We start from the raw sequence: 19,357 nt of genomic DNA on the forward strand, positions 1-19,357 counted from the left end.
TCCAACATCCGATGTGACACCTAAAAATTTTCTTTTCGCAAACCGAACAGAGCCTAGGTCCTGAGAAATGTATTGGCTAGTTTGAACTCTACCAAAATGATGTCTTCAACTCTACCAAAATGATATCAAAGTCTCCGAAAATACACTGCAAAAAAGAGTAACCCGCAACAACCAGATCTTTCCATTTTATTATTATGCTCTCGGGGTTGATGTAACACCGCACCTCTAGTTGCCCAGACGAGGCAAATTATTCAGAACAATGCCCTTTATTCCTACTGAAAGTGCCTTTCTACTCCAAGCTAACTAGCATTGACGATAATATCATTATGTAGCGGAAGGTAAGGCCCAGTTCTTAGGTAAGGGCCCAATGTCATATATGATCTCCCTGTGGCAAGACCAAACGAGTTTAATGGCTTCTGGAGTTCCGATCCCAGCACCTCTTGGATCACCAGCAGGTCCAAACCTGAATTACAGAAAAGAAAGCATGTCAACTTATTGGTTATGGACTATGGTTAAGAAGGAATAATGGACTATGGTTAAAAAGGAAGATGGCAGATTCCAGTTTCTGATCTTAGCTCACCAGTGGTTCTGTGGAGCACCAGTAGTCCTTGCTCGAATGCCAGCGTATGTCGTCCCGTTAACTGATCTCCCAAGTACTTCCTGAAAACCGGAAGGTGTCTGGTAAGTTGCTGTCTCGCTGAGCCGAGGGGATTAAGTGTTTTTGGAAAAATTGCCATGTGAATATCGCAAAAAAGTATTGCTACAAGATGGCTTGGCAAATGTTCAACCGAGTGAATGGATATGGGTGAAACACTCAAACAGAGATGAAAACCAACTTACCTGCAGGAATAAAGGGTTGTTTGAAACAACTGCAGCTGTCAGATGAGCATTCATCCTTTCACAGGCCTCCAATACTAATTCAAGCTGATCATCAGAGTATTCTGTAACCACCTGTGGAATGAAGCCAGAATAGTTCAGTACTCCCTCCATTTCATATTATAGTTTACTTTGGGTTTGTCCTAAGTCAAATCTCTTCAAGTTTAACCAGATTTATAGAAAGAATATAGTTACATTTTTAACAAAAAAATAATATATTGTAAACATATATTCAAGATGGATTTATGAGACTAATTTTGTGTTGTAGATGCTATAGTATATTTTTCTGTAAATTTCGTCAAACTTAAAGAGCTTTAACTTAAAACACCCCCAAAGTGACTTATTATAAATTCTTTAGACATGCCATGATAATGTATGCGTGCAAGAGATAAACGGTAGGGTAACAAAACTTGTGTCAAAGCGAGGCCATGTTATCATTAAATAATGTTGTATTCAATCATAGTAGCACAATCATCAAGAGTCTCTTACCTGGAAAGGACCAAAGATCTCCCTTGTCACAAGCTCAAAGTTCCCACTTTTAAGGATTTCTGATAGAGGAACAAACACAGCAGTTGGTTTGAAGGCACCGTATATTTCTGGGATAGAGTGGTTCTCAAGAGGTTCACCACCAAACAGAACCTTTGATCCTGGTATTTTGAGAAGATTTTTCATATGCTCTATCATGCTTGACGTCGTAACCTGGATGACAAGGAAAATAATATTATGGGAACCATAATGTTGTTCATCTAGGTGTGCAACCACATGAACAAATTATAACAAGCAAAAATCAGTGTAGAATGGCTCCATGTTATTAAAAAATATCATTAGCATGTTATTAAAGTAGAGCTAATAAAAGTGGTTTGATATATAGGTCTTAGTTATTTTTTATTTCAAAAAATAGGAGAAAGTTGGTGGTGGGGTAGGTGACAGATTCACCACCACCCACCACCAACACTTCTACTCTTTATAAGACTATAGATTTGTTGACCTTTTGGTGGGACACTTGTGTTTTGCAAGGATCAGTTCCAGTTAGTCCTTTTACTCTTATAGACACTTTAATGTTTGAACCTCCAAATGTTTAAATACTAACAAAAATCATATCAAAACATGAAGATTATTAAATACTACCTCCGTTTCATATTGTATGTCTAGATTCATTAGCATCCATATGAATCTAGGCAATGCTAGAAAGACTTACATTGCGAAACGGAGGGAGTAATAGGATGGCTAGCTGGCTACTGATTTACTAATTAGAGATGTTCACTCACAGTAAGGACTGGGCCAATGGTCAAGTCTTCAAGCTTCCTTCTTCCAGAAAGATTTTTCATTTTATCAAGCAGCCCACTGGAAGACCAATTCTGCAAGTTACAAGAAAATTAACGAACAGATTAAGAGGATATAAGAGGCATTGAAGCTTCCAAAGCTTACACAAGAATAAAGAACAAATTATCTTTTCCTTTTCTCATGAGCACGGGACCTTTTCCAAAACCTAGTGTTGACAGTTGGATAAGTTACTCAGTTTGGAAGTACTGAAGTTATCAATAATTTGGTCCATAAGAAATGATCAACCCATCAAGAGAAACAAAGGCTGCGTTCGTTTAGAGTGGAGAGGTGGGTTAGTTATCCGGCGCGGAAAACGTAGTAATAGATTAGTACATGATTAATTAATTATTAATTATTAAAAAATATAAAATAGATTAATATGATTTTTTAAAACAACTTTCCTATAGAAAAATTTCGTAAAAAATACACCATTTAGCAGTTTGGGAAGCGTGCACGCGGAAAAAGAGGGGAGTTAGATATCTAACTCCCGTGGCTGAACACGGCCAAAGTAGCACAAGTTATATTGTATGTCAAGTTCATGATCACAAGGGCGCATATACTAGTCCTTCCTATTACCTTATGCATGAATAGAATAGACTGAGCAGAGCACTTCTGACCACTGCAAGCATATGCATCCTGGTCACAAACCCATGCAATGTAATCAACCTGTTTGGATATCATGAGAAACATATGGCTGGTCAGCTTGGTATCTACAAACTGAGTTATGGATATAGAATATGCAGGATTGAACATAAATGATTTCCAACCTCTTGAACATCTGGACCAAGAATTTTCCAATCAAAACCAGCATCTTCCAATTTGATTTTGCCTTTCAAATCAGCAGCCAACTTCTCTGCTACACGTAAGCTCCCAGTGAAGAGGGTCATTTTTGGATTTGCCTAAAAGTGATCATGTGACCAACAAATTCAGCCATGGAATCACTGCTAGTAGGACAGCGAAAGTGTATTTTTGGCACAAGATAGAGAACTACCGGATGCATTTTGTTATGAATTAAATCCTTAACACATCATTTATTGGAAATGGTGCAACATCCCAACAAATAAAAGATTATATGATTGCAACACACTGGTCTTATATTAGCATGAGTGGCATATATTATCAAATATGGAGCTTAGTTTATCAGATATTGAGAAAAAAAAGGTAGGAATTTGGGGAAGAAAATCCAATAAGTACAAGTATTGACACGATCAAATGTATTCCCTCCGTTTCATATTATAATACTTTCTGGGTTTGTCTAGATTCATCTATGTGGCAATGTATATGTTTTGTATATGTGTCTAGATTTATTAATACACATGTGAATCTAAGCAAAGCCAAAAAGGTCATATAATATGGAACATAGGGAATATTATCTAAAAGCAAATATCGAGGAAATTATCGTAAAACTCCCATCTTCCAAAAGCAACTGTTATTGATAAACTGATAATGTGTGCTAGTTTATACATTTATACTATCTTCTTTTTATTTTTTTGCAAGGATGTAATACTATCTGATATAACGTGTGAATCTTTACACTTTACAGTGAGCAAGGGCATAGCTGTTCAAACCTCTAACAGCAGTTTGTTCATCGTGATACCATCAGAATTTATGAAGTCCACATCCTCTGCTGGCATCCCACATGCGTGTAGCAACCTGAGCATCTGTTCCATCACAATGCTAACTTTGCTATCAACTTTGAGGACAGGTTTATTTCCCATATACAGAGCCCCCATTAATTGCAGTAAGGGAATCTCCAGAGGGAAATTGAACGGTGTGATTATTGCAACCTGTTCAAAATTAGATATATAATATTTGAGCTAACATGTTATTGAAGAGATAACCTGGTATTGCTAAATGGTTAATCATTCAACTACATTGTTAGTACTCACCGGACCATATGGCCAACGGTAACCATTGCTGCTTTGTCCAAGATGATTACCAGGTACAGCAAATGATCGAGCCAGAAAGCGTACCTGGCCATACCAGAGAAAGAGTTGATCTCAATGATGAGAAAATGTACCAGAGATTTTTTTTTTCAATCTACATAATGCAGCATTTCACAAGTTCCTTTGCCAATGACACACTCTTATATCAAATTACAAGTCTAAAACTACAAACCACAGTGCCAATAAAAGAACCCATAATATCATAGTCCCTGTGAAAATGCAAATGAAGGAACACAATCAAATGGTAAATTTGCATACCTGATCTCCACAAAAGTTCTCCAAAAATTTTTGTGTGACTTGAACTTCTGCAAGAGCTTGCTGATAACTCTTTGGAGATACTCTTTGAATAAGTTTAGCAAAGAAATCTGAAACCTGTCAGTCACCAATGACATAATCAGAAATTAAAAGGAATAGATGAGAAAAGCAACTTTTCTCTTCTTTTTCTCAACATGAGTTTATTTGGCATTTATGTCCATCATAATGCAGGTCCATCCATGACAGCTAGAGCCATCTAAAAATCTCACTGAAGGTAGGAAGTCGAAACATTTAGTTTTAAGATGACATACCACAGGTTGAGCAAGCATGTTTGCAGCTTTTGCAGATATATCTCCATACATGAGATACCTGCATATTAAATATGCTAAAATTCATCAAGGCATACTTGATCATTTTTCATGTAATGCGTATGTAGTACCAGAAAACTACACAGACCTCTCTGGAGCTCTAAGTGGGTTGTGAAGTCCATGCTTTGGGCAATTAGATAAACTCTTTACGAATGGCTGCGCCAAAAGAAAAAAATGCACATTTTCTGAGGACACACTTCTGAGCATAGAACAGATTAACAGTAATATCAAGCAAGTCGAAATATAACCCAAGACAATCATTTTCTTTTTAACAGAGTAATCTGAGTAATTTTAACAGAGTAATCTGATTAATTTTTTTTCTTTTTAACAGAGTAATCTGAGTAATTTTGTAGTGGGGTAAGCTGAGAAAAGTTGATAAAAATTAAATATAAAGGAATAACTCTTGTATCACTGCAGGACGAAAATGATAAGAAAATCATCTGTAAGCAACCAACATACCTTTATTTCTGCTTCCTGAACCTCAGCAACTTTGATAAACTTTTCACCATTTAGAGGATCAACTAACCAATTCCAGTTACCGGACGCTGTCCAACTACCCTGCACTGAACTTAACCCTGTCAGCAGTCTGACCAGAACTTAATTCACTTCTATGTCCATGCTAAAAAATCGTCTTATTCCATAATGAACACTTATCAGTAATAGTTGAAGGCTAAACAGTAAGGGATCCCATGTTCTGATAGAAATACCATTCAGAGATAGACTACATCTTTGGTAGGTCCTGGCTCATTAGAAGCTAGAAGTGAATTTTACTTAGTAAGAGATCAAACACATGCCACTGCTTTGAAATGTCTACAGTTAGGTGTGGCATAACGAATCATAACATAACTCTGTAGAAAATACGTCTTAAAACATAATTGGTCTTACAACACCACAAACACCAACTAGTATCCCCTCCAGACAAGATTTATGGAGACAAGATTTATGCGTACATAAACAATAAGCAGAGGCCCAAATGGGAGGTTCCTTACCAAAATTCTGCACTTCCGCGGGGCTCGAACCCGAAATCTCCTCAGGTGACACTGTCGCAAATGGCGGCGAGTGCAAACACCTGCGAATCGATCACCGCAAACGATAAGTTGCAGAGCAAAGTAAGTGACCATACTTATCAGCTTCAAGCAGCATCAACTCAATCGCACGGCACGCCTCCACGAGACCAGAACACTGGACACCGGATCGCGCCCAAAATCACAGAAACCGCTCGACGAGCGGCTCGCGGGAAACTCGCATCGGATCATCAAATGGGCAACGGCGCCCAAACCGCCGCAGAAGATCGACGCGCGCGCGCGCCATTCGCGACAACCTTCCACGCGAGCAGATCAGAGTAGGGGATTTTAGCCAGATTACCTGGAGGCCAGCGCGATGGGGCCTGACCGCCGGACAGCGGCGGCGAGGCGCCGCTGTGAAAGGATGAGACTCATGTGAACCCGCTGCGCTCGATCGATCGTTGACGGCGAGGGGCGCGCGGCGACACGGCGGCGGAGCGGAGTGGCGTCCTCGCCTCTCTCTCTCTCTCCTCTCCACACTCCACAGTACAGTCCTCGTGGTAGAATAGTATAGGTGAGAGATAATACTGCTAATATTTGGGAGCAAATATATACGAGAGTAATAAAGAAAGATTAGTACTCCATACAAATCAATTATATTCTCGTGCTTCTTTCGTTTGATTTTATCATTTGTCTTATTTAAAAAACTATAAAAATATTATTTATTTACTTATGACTTATTACTTTATTATCGAAAAAGCTTTGAGCACGAGATGTTATTTTTATACTAAATTTTTAAATAAGATAAATAGTAACTAGAAAAAATCAAATATCTTTGTGTTATAAAACTGGTTAGTACGACTTAAAAAACTCGTGTCGCGTGCGTGGCACCGCGGGCGTCCTTTATCCATAGAGTTTAGCACTGGCCGCTATTTGCCTTTGAATTTTTCCGATATTTTTATTGGTTTTTTCTATGTTTTCTAAATTACTAAATAATGTATTTTTTTATAAAATATTTTTATATTTATTCTCTTAATATTTAAAGTAGAATTCTAACTTTGTACTCTATTTTTTATATGACGCCTTGACTAATCTATGTTACTGTTTGTCTTATTAAAAAATTATCTAAATATAAAAAATTATAAGTCATATTTAAAATTTCTATAATAATAAATTAATTTATAACAAAATAATTAATTATTATATAATTTTTTAATAAGACGAATAGTTTGACGTGAATATAGATGTCAATCGCGTCATATAAAAAATAAAAAATATAGATAAAGTAGTAGATAATTCATCATTTACATTATTAAATAATAGCAATAAAATATCAGATTATCTCTCATCTTCATCTACTGCGAGGAGGAGGGGAAGAAGTGAATCTGGACGGATCCGGGCCTATCCGGCCCACTACGAACATCTGGTCCAGCTGCAGCCTGTACGAGAGCGACAAGTGTGCGTCGCTCATCGCAGCCGAACGAAGTGTGCTGGTTGGGCTGGGCCTGTGAGGTATGCCAGAATTGGGCCGTTTCTTTTCTACCTGTTTCGTTTCCCTTTTTCTCATTTTTCCCGGTTTCGTCAGGCGCTATGCTTTTCCCTCGCTCCCCGTGCGGCTCGTGATACATACAACTACACAAGATAAGGAGCAGGGGGGGGAGAGGCGACGGGAGGGAGAGATCACCGAATCCATCGATCGAACGATCGATTGACTGACCGGTTGGGTGGGTGTTCGGCCAATGGCGTCTTCGCGGAGGAGGACGCTGCTCAAGGTCATCGTCCTCGGCGACAGCGGGTTAGCTCGTCCTGGCCTGGCCACGCCCGTTCCGTGTTCATCGATCTTTAGCTTAGATTCCCACTGCTCGGCCTGCGGTTGATCTCATGGTGCTTGTTTGATTTTGCCCTGACTCATGGCTTGGAATTTGTTGTTTGGCTTTTGGTGCGTGCAGGGTGGGGAAGACGTCCCTGATGAACCAGTATCCTATCTTCACTTCTCCATGTATCATGGACCTTTGCTTGGAGAGCTTTGGCTATATCGTAGTGAGATCTTCAGCATAAAAATCTTGCAGTGTTTTCTTTGACAGCTAGTGCCTTTCATTCACAACCATAATTTGCATCGGAAGAGGATGTCTTTGACCATGAACAATCTTCAGCACACGCACGCACAAAAAAGAGCCCGGCTACTGCTACTCTGTTCTCTAATAGCATTAGAAATAAATCTGAACCATTAATCTATTTTTTATTGAACGGTTCAAACCAATTTCTATTACCATCTGACTTGATGGTAGTAGAAATACAGATAGGCATAATTGTTAAAAAAAAAGACTTAGAGGTGTAAAATCATACATTTTATATGCATGTAGAAAAATATGCCATCGAGTAGCGTATTGATACGACACGATAAATAAATAAAACATCAAACGAAGAATTGATAAATTGTAAATATCAATATTACACATAATAATTGAGTTAGTACAGTATTGAAATATCCATATAAACCAACAGATTATACTGGTAGTATAATACTACCAGTAGAAACACCGTAATGTTTCTCTAAAAAATACGTAGTATATCGGTTCTTGGATTTCTTTTGACTCTTGATTAGATATGTGAACAAGAAGTTTAGCCAGCAGTACAAGGCGACGATCGGCGCCGATTTCGTCACCAAGGAGGTTCTCATCGAAGACAGGCTTGTCACCTTGCAGGTCAGCCTCGTACACACATTTTTTTTTATATATTTACACACATTCTTAGAGCAAGTTCAATAGTATAGCCAACTACTAGCTCCAATTTATCTATAGTCAATTTAATAGCCAATTCATACAATAATTAGCTACAAAATATCAATACAAGGTCCCACATATCATACACATATTTTGTCTTGGATTCCACGTGCAGCTGGCTACAAATTAGTAGCCCACCTCTCTTCTCTCTTCCCTCTTATCTCTTTAAAATATTCTTACAGCTGGCTTATAGCCTGCTATTGTACCTGCTCTAAAGGTGTCATCTACCTCCTCCATTCCAAAACAAATTAACTTTTTAGTTTTTACATACAATGTTTAACTCTTCGTCTTATTAAAAAAATTTTACGATTAATAATTTTATTTTTATTAGATGATAAAACATGAATAATACTTTATGTGTGACTAATCTTTTAAAAATTTCTTGAAAATTTTTCAAATAAGACGGATGGTCAAATGCTCGATACAAAAACTGAAAAGTTGGTTTTTTGTGAGAGGGATAGCTATCATCAATATTGTCGTATTGTGGTTTGCTCCTGGTGTAGATCTGGGACACGGCAGGCCAGGAGAGGTTTCAGAGTCTCGGTGTGGCGTTCTACAGAGGTGCGGATTGCTGTATGCTAGTCTACGATGTCAATGCTAAAAGGTCTTTCAATGCACTAAATACCTGGCATGATGAGTTCCTCACCCAAGTAAGTCATTTTTAATCAGGATGTTTTCCTTCAAGTTTTAGCATCTGCAATTAATTACCTCTTGCTCAATTTGTGGTTACGCTTGTACTCTCTCAGAGAAGTAATGTCTGCATCATTTGTTAGTCATATGTAAACTGAAGGGCATACAGCAAAAATGTTTGCCGCGGGCTGAAAACTTAAATTGCGTGGTTAATATCGGTCAATTTTAAGCACCTGACAAGTTCTTTTAATTTCAGAAAAAAAATAGCAGAGCATTTTTTTTTCATTTTTTAAAGCATTTTTGTCCTATTTTAACAGCACTGGAAAACTGAAATGAGAATGTTTCGGCTCCTATTTTAGGCTGGTCCCTCAGATCGTAAACATTTTCCATTCATCTTACTCGGGAACAAGATTGACATCGATGCTGGAAGACGTGTGGTATGTTACTTGAACATCCAACTTCTGTTCTTTTAAAAAACGAAAACAAAAATATTCAACTTCTGTACAACAGCTCAGTACTTCCTCTTTTTCTGGGGAACGAAGTCCAGTACACAGATGTTGACATTTCTTTACTGTATTTCCGGCCACAGATCTCTGAGAAGAAGGCAAAAGAGTGGTGCGTCTCCAAAGGCAACATTCCATACTTCGAAACCTCTGCAAAAGACGACTACAACGTTGACAGTGCTTTTCTATGCATTGCTAAGCTTGCTTTGGAGCATGAGAATGATCAAGACATGTAAGTATGACATCTTCAGTTTCCTGTCTGCATACTGAAGTGCTTCAAGCCTAACAAATCAAGCATTAGTTGTTTATCTACTCATCTCGCATTTGTTTCTTTTCTGTCACCAGATACTCCAAAACTGTTACAGAGCCAGTCCCTGATACTGAACCTACCAGCGGATGTGCTTGCTAGCAGTAGCACTTGGATGTTTTTGTTCACTGGCAGAAATTATACAACAATAAGCTGTCACGGACTCACAGTGTACAATAAGCTCGAATAACAACTGTTTAACTCGCTTATGTAGCCATTTGTTATTTTACAAACGTTAGGGTTTATGCCATTTGCCACAGTGTCACCAGATACCTACTGTCAGCTTCTGCTTGCATCTGCCCAGGTAGGACAAGAATAACTGAATAATAAGTACTAGCACAGCCTGCAGACAGTTCTGTCGGTGTCTGTTGTTCTGTGCACTTGTGTGGCAGTTGACCTCTTCATTGTCAGATGTAACAAACCATGGTTGCTTTCCAGTTTACAGTAAAATTCTCAATTCATCTTTCTCCCAACAGTGCGATCGCATGTAATCACACTGTTCAGATACAGTCTAGTGATGCTGCCTGAAATGAAAGTACAGGCTCTGCAAAAGACGTGATCAGTGATCGATCCTTTTCAAACAAATTGCATAAGCCAAAGGTTGATCAGAGATTCAGATTTCTACGCCTCATCATGCCTCCCTGATCAAGTGAACATGATCCGTGTATCCTGATGGCGATCCATTGATTGATCCGATCCACACTGAAACAAGCTTGGCGACGGTGCCTTCTTGTTGGGAAACCAAGCAGCACAGAGGGATCGGGTTGCCGTCCGTCCGTCCGTCCATGCAACGTTACCCCAAGTTGCCGGGCTCGATCGGAGATCAGCAGAAAGACGACGACGACGACGACCGGGCGAGCTTGACCCCCTCGTTCCTGGACCTTGCTGACCCCCTTCTCGGATCCTGCCGGGTTGCCGGCGAGAAGCTTCAGAAGATGGCAGGAGGAGGTCGGAAGACTCGTTGATTGCGACCCCGTCCGTCGCCCTCCGTCCTCCTGCCTTTCAGTTTCCTGAAAAGGGAAAACAAGTGAAAACCTTTTTTTCCGAGTCAGGTTGCCTTCGCACACTCAAAAGTGTGATGAATCAGCCAGGAACGATTACATGCAGTGGCGAAACAGAACAGAAATTATCAGGATCCAATACGTACTAATTATCTAATTTTTATACTTATACACTAATTAATATGATATAATTTAGTAAAAATTGTATAATTTATCCGGGTCCTCGGACCCTGGGAAACGACACGTAGGTTCACCACTGATTGCGTGGGTTCATACTAATAAAGTACGATAGCGAGTATTACTCTCGTTTTAAGTTATAAGATATTTTTTATTTAGATTTATATAGATACGAGTAAACCTAAACATGTATATAATAGGTTTATAAAAAAAGCAAAATATTTTTACCCTATATTTCCAGTTATGTTTATACTTATAAGCCAAAATTTGAATTTCAACCTTAAATTTGGTTGATTTTGAGTTTTTTCACTGATGTTTATTTTTCATCATTAGATTTTAGATCACTAAGAATACATATATATAAAAGTTTTATTTATAAATTATTTTTTGTTTGCCTATGCTATGGAAAAAAACAAACAATCAACCCGCTATAATCAGAAACGGTGTTGTCATGTGTGCACATGGTGGGATGAGGTCCAATTCTCGTGTTCAATTGTGACTGTTTGTTACTGATTGAATAATGGATACTAGTGATAGCAGCACACAGGTTGAACATACATTCATTGTTTGGAATTGTTATAATCCACTAAGTAATGCGACATGGGAAAGGAATTAATCAATTAATGTGTAAAATGTTGTAACAGAAACAGAGTCCAAAAACGTGCGAGTGTGCCTATAATCCAAACTCTTTGCCTTTTCGTTGATTTTTTTAATCCAAAATGTCAAACCTACTTGTTAATTACTCCTACAAGGATAGCAAGATTACAGTTCAACACACCATATCCAGAGTATCAATCAATAAGGACATCAAGAAATGATGTTTGTTAAGTTCTAGTGTAGCAGTTGGAGCTTAATTTATACGCTTCATTTCTTACATACTACTTCGTCCCTAAATATTTGACGCCGTTAACTTTTTTATAAACGTTTGATTATTCGTCTTATTCAAAACTTTTTGTCAAATATATAAAATTATATATATATATGTGCATAAAAGTATATTTAACCATAAATGAAATGATATAAAAATAATTAATAATTATGTAAATTTTTTGAATAAGATGAATAGTTAAATATGTATAAAAATATTAATGGGATATTTAGGAAAGGAGATAGTACTTTCATTCTAGTTTCATGCCGGCACCGCGGAACATATTCTGCACTTGGATACATGCATGTCCGACTTCGTTATCCGGATGGACCGAACAAAGTAGCCGTCAATCTCAATATCTTACACTAAAAAGAGTTTCCTGGGCCCTTCTTAATCCTCACGTGCTTGATTATCCAAACAAACGAAGACAAAACAAAGCTCCAGACGGGCACAGAAGGATGGCTGGATTTGCTTGGTTGCTTTCCAAAAAGTTCCAAGATATATAAACTCCTATTGTTTTTGTGGTGCAACCAATTAATGGCCGCCAAATCATCCCAGACGAAGACCTTCTAGACTAACTGACTAACCAACAGTCAATATAATAATAACAGCAATAATCATGGGAAAGCATGACCCTGCCTTTGGTCGTCATTGATTCTTTAATATGATCAACTGGTTCTTGTTCTAAGGTAGCAATTGCATTCAGCTTTGCGTTTCATTGGCAACTTTGGGAATTTCTTTTCTGTAATTTAGTACAAGTTGAGTGAGTACTGAGTACGTACTTGCAACGTAGGAGTACAAGAAAACGTGCAGTGTAGTAGTCAGTTTTGGTCGCTTAAGGATGAAGTGGTGACAATAATAATAATAATAAAAGCTGGTGTCTGTGAGGAGGCGGCGAGGGAGCAGTGGCGTCGTAGCTAATAATGTAAAACGTCTCTCTCTCATTAGTTTAACTTCGGTTTTAGTTTACGGAACTTGCCATATAACTTTTTGCGAAAAATGCCTCCAAAATATTTGATATGTAACTAAAGCATAATTATAATTTAATTAGATTATAAATTGTACAACTATAATATACTAACTCATAGACAACTGTCACACGAGATTATAAAAACTATAAGAACAATTATAAATTTATGGTTACTACACTGGTTGTGTGATGAAGTGGAGGGAACAAGATTAATGGCTGCCTTCGAAACGAAGGGCCACAAAAGCTGATTAGCAGCATGGAAAACGATAAACGTAATTAGCACATGATTAATTAAGTATTACTTATTAAAAATTTTAAAAAATAAAGTTATTTAATCTTTTAGAACAATTTATATATACAAAATTTTTATACTAAATACATTATTTAGTAGTTTGAAAAGCGTGCTAACGAAAAACGAGGAGATATTTAGCCTAACATGCCAAAACTAAAGCAGCCTCATGAATCCTGCGGCTATGAGCATTGTGATTATTTTTCCGTTACCGTGTACATGAATCTCGAAGCAAATTTATAAAATTCAATAATTTTTTTAAGAATTGTTTTTTTTCCATCTCCGCATGAATCTCCAAGCAAATATGCCCTTTTAGCTAGGCTCCCACAAGAGTTATATTATCCTCTTGGAAATTGGAATTTCGTCCTTCTAACTGGAATCGGACATCACTGTACCGTGCGGATTTAACGTCACCTCACAACGGTCGTTATTGCTGATTGTTTCGACGAGACCGAAGCACACGTAACCAAGATGATCAGCACAGCTGCGCAAAGCGCACAAATCGCAAGCGCTCGACCGAGTGACGTCGTCCAGAAAACGTTGGGTCTGTATGACAAGACACTTGGTCTTTGCTAGAAAGTAAACGACTTCGTCTTTTTCGGAGGTTGTACTAAACATTTCTCCTCCTCCTTTTATTGATCGGCAGCGCTCCTGCATTTCTTTAAAAAAAATCGCACCACCCCGTTCCATATCATCGGTGAACAGTTCAGTTTCCCCCACCCGACCCGAGCTGCGCAAAACAACGGAGACTGCCGGCGTTCGCGGCAGGTTCCAGCCGCGATCGATAGCCGATCGCGTCCACGTGAATACTTGATGCCATGTACTACGACGTGGAGCAGTAGCAGCCTTGCCGTTTTTATATGCATCTCCCGCTCGCTCGCTCGCTCGTGTCGCGGATCGGCGCGCGCCGGGACGGCCGCTGTCAAAATCAAGCAGAAATACCCATCGCGCGCCGGCTCGCCGCTGCGGAAAGCAACGGAATCAACGGGTGCGCGCGCGCGCGGCCGCAACGTGGCCCGCGCGCCCGAAGACAAGTCCCGAACCAACCAGGCGCCTGTGTCTGTACGTGCGCAAAACCACGTATAAAGGTGTATATTAAATGTCGTATATGCTAGTATCTCCGTTCCATAGTAACCTAATTTTTTGTTTTTCTATATCTAACGTTTGACTATTCGTCTTATTTAAAAATTTTGTATAAAATCTTAAAAAAATAGTCACGTATAAAGTACTATTCATATTTTATCATCTAGTAACAATAAAAATTTTAATAAAATTTTTTTAAATAAGATAAATGGTCAAACGTTGAACACGAAAAAGTTATTATGCGACGGAGGTAGTAATTTGCTAACATGAAGGAAAAGAGAGAGAATGAGGAAAAAACGGTTGTTATACATAACAATTAGTTAGAGAACTCTTAGGGCACGTACAAAGGTGTTTATTAGCTGACTCTCTCAATCGTCACGTAAGCAAATTTGATGACGTGGAGGAAAGAGAGGGAATGAGAGAGCTGTTGTCATACATAATGACGGTTTAGAGTCGACTCTTAGTATTTATTAAAAAAAACTTTCTTGTATGAAGGTGTATAAAAAGGAAACTAGTGTAATAAAAAAATATCTTATTGAATTAATGAAGAAACCATACCTGACTCTATCTCTATACGTATTATTATAAAATAGACTCTTAGTGCTAACGTCGCGTGAGATAGAGCCCACAATATGCTTTACCATTGAAGATGCCCTTATTATTTATTTAAGTAAATTTTGTTGAATGCGATAGATTAAAAGGAACGAAGAAAATAAAAAATATTTTGTTCTATTAATGAAAAAACTATATGACTCCACCTTTATATATATGTGCTTATAAAATAAATTAGTATTGCGTTGCATAGACGATATAAGAGTTAATACTGAGGCACCTTCAATACAGAGCGCTTAGTGAGATACTTAACAATATAATTAAACTAAACACTATATTTAAGTACCTCTTTTATGTATAGTGCTTACTTTAATTATGGCAGGCGCTGGCCGGCCGTGGAGCCTTCCGAGAAGAGGGGAGATAACGGGCGAATCGATCGACGGGATCGGGATCGCGATAGCGATCACGGCGGCACCTGACCTGGCTTTGATGGGGTACGGGTTTGGTTCGGGTGTGCGTGGAAGCTTCTTAAATCAGGAAAGGGTGAGGATGGTTGCTAGTTTGGGCGAGCGTGCGGTTTGTGGATGTGGAGCTCTCTCGTTTTAGCATCTGGAATTAGTACAGTATACTACTACTACTAGTACTCCAGTATTTTGTTGGATAGCTTCGGTGTCTGTTTGGTTTTAGGTATTTTTTAGTCTCTTATCATATCGGATGTTTGGATGTTAATTAGGAGTATGAAATATAAACCGGTAACAAAATTAATTATATAAATAAATGTTATTTCATTAGACAAATTTTTTTAAACCTAATTAAGCCACGATTAGCAAATGTTTACTGTATCATCACATTTGCTAATCATGGACTAATTAGGCTCAATAGATTCATCTCGTAAAATAGTCCATAGTATGAAGTGAATTTTATTAATAATCTATATTTAATATTTCAAATTAGTGTCCAAACATTCGATGTGACAGAGACTTAAAAAAAGTCCGTGTGATCCAAACGGGATCCAGTCACCTGCGAATGAAAACTATAGATGTAGACTGATGCGCATACACAATCATATATATACTTTTGTCCTAAGAGAAGTGTAATGTGTAGCTACACTCAAGAACATGCCCACAGTTGATACATCACCTTTTGGTTCTTGTACAACTCCCTGAAATTTGTATGTATAATTTTTATATAGATGTTCTTAGGTATCTAAAAAGAAATGCTGAAAATAATCCAGGATAAAAGCCTTAAATTTAACTTTTGTTTAAGTTTTAAAATTAAAATTTATTTTATAATTATAAACATAACAAAAAGACGGAATATATAATCTCATTAATCACATATGTCCGGACAGTGGTCCCGTTGATCTCTCAACTTTACACGTTTCTTGGTATCGTATCAACCATACACAGTTGTATAACTCGCAAAAGAAAACCAGGTGTTCAGAAAACCACAAGAGAAAAAAAACTACTGAAGTAGTATAAATTACATTGGTTGAAAAGGACTGCCATCAGGGGATCACATACAGAAAAATAACGATATTATGTAAAAGTTATAAAAAAGATAAAGCGGAAATTAAAAAAACTAGAATCTAGAAGACAACGAAGCAATAAAAAAGTCAAAAATTATAGGAAAAATCCTATCTCGTCTTTAAACTGCTAAGCATACCGATAGGAGAAGGTATGAAAATAGTGTCATAACAGAGGAGGACGAGACAACTTCTTAGGGCAAAGAATTTGCTAGAAAAGACCCGTCAGCCACTAACACCATAGCGCCGAACACGGTCTTAGATAGTGACCATTCCTCAAACTCAATAATAAAAAAAAAGAACAGTCACACTAACAAGGAGAAGCAAAAGAATGATTCTAGTCTAAGTGCCGTTGACTATTTCTTTCACCGAGCACTTGTACACGTATGTCACAATTACATCCACGAAACATAAGTGGCGTGATCTTTTGTAATAGACCTAAGTTGTCTATTCTTATTCTTCGCCTAATTGATTTAATAGAGCTACTCTCTAATATTTAAAAACTACGATCGTTAGGTGTCCCTAGCTATCCCCTCCCCTCGCACGGAGCAACCACTAACTACAAAATAGAATAAAAAGGAAAAATGTATGTTGGTTAAAAAAGTAATATATAAACCCATATAATCCAACTTTAATTATATAGGTATATCCATAGACCTATAGATATGCTACTTGTACTTTGAAAAAATAACGTGAGAAGAAATGCTCAGCTATCCTTTTCGATAAAATTTAAAACCTAAATCTAGGTGATCCTAACACAGGTGAGCACGACTGCACAACATAATGACATTCCAATCTCACAACTCACGTGGTGTGATTGTTTTTTTTAAAAAATAAATATTATACTTGTAAATAAAAGATAATTTATAAATAAAATTATATATATATATATATTCTTAGGGATCTAAAAGCAAATGTTGAAAAGTAAACTGTAATGAACAAACCTCAAAATCAGCTACAAGTTTAAATTTTGACTTATAAATATAAACAGAAGCTAAAAATGAGATCAACAGTTAATTAGTCTTGTTAGGGACACGCAGCTGATAGTTTGCGCCAACCTGCCAATATATCCCTTTCAATCATGCTTGTGTCATTACATTTCCCCCCCTGATCCTATTTATATAGATCATTCGATTGCTACGTGCGTTAGAGAGCCAACCCGATTGCCACTTTTCCTTTCCATAAGGTCAAGTGCCAGCTCTTCTCTGACTTTCTCGTTTCTTCTCCCGCTGCACGGCTACACCGTCGCACTCGCGCACACATCGATCGGCTGTACCCTGCGCTTGCGTCCGCTCAAAAGAAAATAAATAAATACTCAATACTACCTCCGTTGACACCGTTGATTTTTTATGTATTATTTAAATCTTTTTTAAAAAGATGTAAAATTATATATGTGTGCATAAAAATATATTTAACAATAAATAAAATGTAAAATAATTATTATTAATATAAATTCTTAAATAAGATAAATAATTAAACGTATATAAAAAATTTAATCCCGTTAAACGGAGGAAAGTAAACAACAACGGATCTGGATGGACGACGCAGAAGGACAGCGACGACACGCTCGCGACGTGGACACACAAATCGTACGCATCCGCATCCACACACCGGCAATACGCATGTGCCCGCCGCCACGCACCATCGCGCGAGCCCGATCCATCGAACATCGGATTAGGCGGCAGTGGCAGCATGCGTACGTAACCGACTACTCTCAGCTGTGTCCTTTTCTGTATATTATTTATCGGTTTTTAGGTTCTTTAAGCAACTAAATGATATACTTTTTATAAAAAAATTGTATATATAAATTAATCATGTGAAAGTACATATAGCTAGTGGTTACAGTGACGCTAAGTTATCTACTTGGGCTAAGTTATCAAAAGTTCTCAAAATAAAAATGGCTGCATATATCCGACTGGATATAGAGGTCAGGTAAAAATATCATTCTCTAAAATATATATATATATATAAATTAATCATATTATATTTTTAATTTTAAAGGAGTTAAAAATTATTGTTTATACTATGAAGAAAAATAGCTTAAAAACAGATAATATTCCATATTTTATCCCATTCTAATAAGCCAACTTATCCTTTCCTAACCGCTCACCACGTAAAGCCGCAAAGCAATCCGGGAGGTCAACCGTGCTCGCCGAACCGCACAGATGGATTCGGCAGCGGCCGGCGACAACGACTCGACGCTTCGTTCGTCTGGTTTATTGTGCTGATCGATGGCTACACGAGCAGTAATAATCAGTTCGATCATCCATGCAGGCCCGGAAGCTGCGAGGAATCCGAGCCGGACGGGGTAGGCTTAAACTCCTGGACTGCGATCTGCACGGGCCCGGGCTCTAAATTTCGGGAGTACGACAGTGACAGCAAAGTGTGTATATATAGCCTTGTTTTATTGAGAAATTTTTTGGGAGAAATGTCATGTCAAATGTTTGATCGGATGTTGGAAGGGGTTTTTGGACACGAATGAAAAAACGAATTTCACGGCTAGCCTAGAAACCGCGAGACGAATCTGTTGAGACTAATTAATCTGTCATTAGTATATGTTGGTTACTGTAGCACTTATGGCTGATTATGGGCTAATTAGGCTCAAATTCGTCTTAGGATTTCTTTCAAAACTGTGTAATTAGTTTTTTGGTTCATCTAGATTTAATGTTTTATTTAGGTGTCCAAAAATTCGATGTGATGTTTTTGGAAAAACTTTTTGGGAAACTAAACAAGGCCTTAGTTCCAATTTTCTTTTTTTTTAAAAACATCGTATCAAATCTTTGGACATATAAATAGAGCATTAAGCGTAGATAAAACAAAGAACTAATTGCATAGTTATGTGAGAAATCGTGAGACAAATCTTTTGAACCTAATTAGGACATGATTAGCCATAAGTG

General features: G+C 37.8%; 2 protein-coding genes across 2 annotated transcripts; one reads left to right on the top strand and one right to left on the bottom strand.

Moving 5' to 3' along the window:
- Nucleotides 1-158: 158 nt before the first annotated feature.
- On the bottom strand, nt 159-6,331 carry LOC102712818 (delta-1-pyrroline-5-carboxylate dehydrogenase 12A1, mitochondrial). The gene is made up of 15 exons (XM_006655467.2): nt 6,134-6,331; nt 5,758-5,837; nt 5,228-5,331; nt 4,857-4,924; nt 4,712-4,769; nt 4,404-4,517; nt 4,089-4,172; nt 3,768-3,986; nt 2,967-3,098; nt 2,776-2,865; nt 2,145-2,234; nt 1,366-1,575; nt 841-951; nt 581-660; nt 159-463 (listed from the first exon to the last, which is right to left on the bottom strand). Exons 1-15 carry the CDS (start codon nt 6,205-6,207, stop codon nt 325-327), a joined length of 1,653 nt encoding a protein of 550 aa, XP_006655530.1. The 5' UTR covers nt 6,208-6,331; the 3' UTR covers nt 159-324.
- A 1,129-nt stretch (nt 6,332-7,460) lies between these two features.
- On the top strand, nt 7,461-10,461 carry LOC102699784 (ras-related protein Rab7-like). The gene is made up of 7 exons (XM_006654646.3): nt 7,461-7,567; nt 7,722-7,748; nt 8,378-8,477; nt 9,059-9,205; nt 9,545-9,622; nt 9,775-9,920; nt 10,034-10,461. Exons 1-7 carry the CDS (start codon nt 7,512-7,514, stop codon nt 10,095-10,097), a joined length of 618 nt encoding a protein of 205 aa, XP_006654709.1. The 5' UTR covers nt 7,461-7,511; the 3' UTR covers nt 10,098-10,461.
- Nucleotides 10,462-19,357: the final 8,896 nt, after the last annotated feature.

The sequence above is a fragment of the Oryza brachyantha genome, chromosome 5 (assembly GCF_000231095.2).
Source record: "Oryza brachyantha chromosome 5, ObraRS2, whole genome shotgun sequence".
Lineage (NCBI taxonomy): Eukaryota > Viridiplantae > Streptophyta > Magnoliopsida > Poales > Poaceae > Oryza > Oryza brachyantha.

What these genes read in the sequence shown, in the direction of transcription:
- LOC102712818 (XM_006655467.2), bottom strand. Translation starts at nt 6,207, where the DNA reads ATGAGTCTCATCCTTTCACAGCGGCGCCTCGCCGCCGCTGTCCGGCGG. An exon ending in CCACTTAGAGCTCCAGAGAG is followed by an intron (nt 4,770 to 4,856) that starts GTCTGTGTAGTT and finishes TTTAATATGCAG; the next exon opens with GTATCTCATGTATGGAGATA. An exon ending in TGAACAAACTGCTGTTAGAG is followed by an intron (nt 3,099 to 3,767) that starts GTTTGAACAGCT and finishes GATCACTTTTAG; the next exon opens with GCAAATCCAAAAATGACCCT.
- LOC102699784 (XM_006654646.3), top strand. Translation starts at nt 7,512, where the DNA reads ATGGCGTCTTCGCGGAGGAGGACGCTGCTCAAGGTCATCGTCCTCGGC. An exon ending in ATCGTCCTCGGCGACAGCGG is followed by an intron (nt 7,568 to 7,721) that starts GTTAGCTCGTCC and finishes TGGTGCGTGCAG; the next exon opens with GGTGGGGAAGACGTCCCTGA. An exon ending in TCGATGCTGGAAGACGTGTG is followed by an intron (nt 9,623 to 9,774) that starts GTATGTTACTTG and finishes TTCCGGCCACAG; the next exon opens with ATCTCTGAGAAGAAGGCAAA.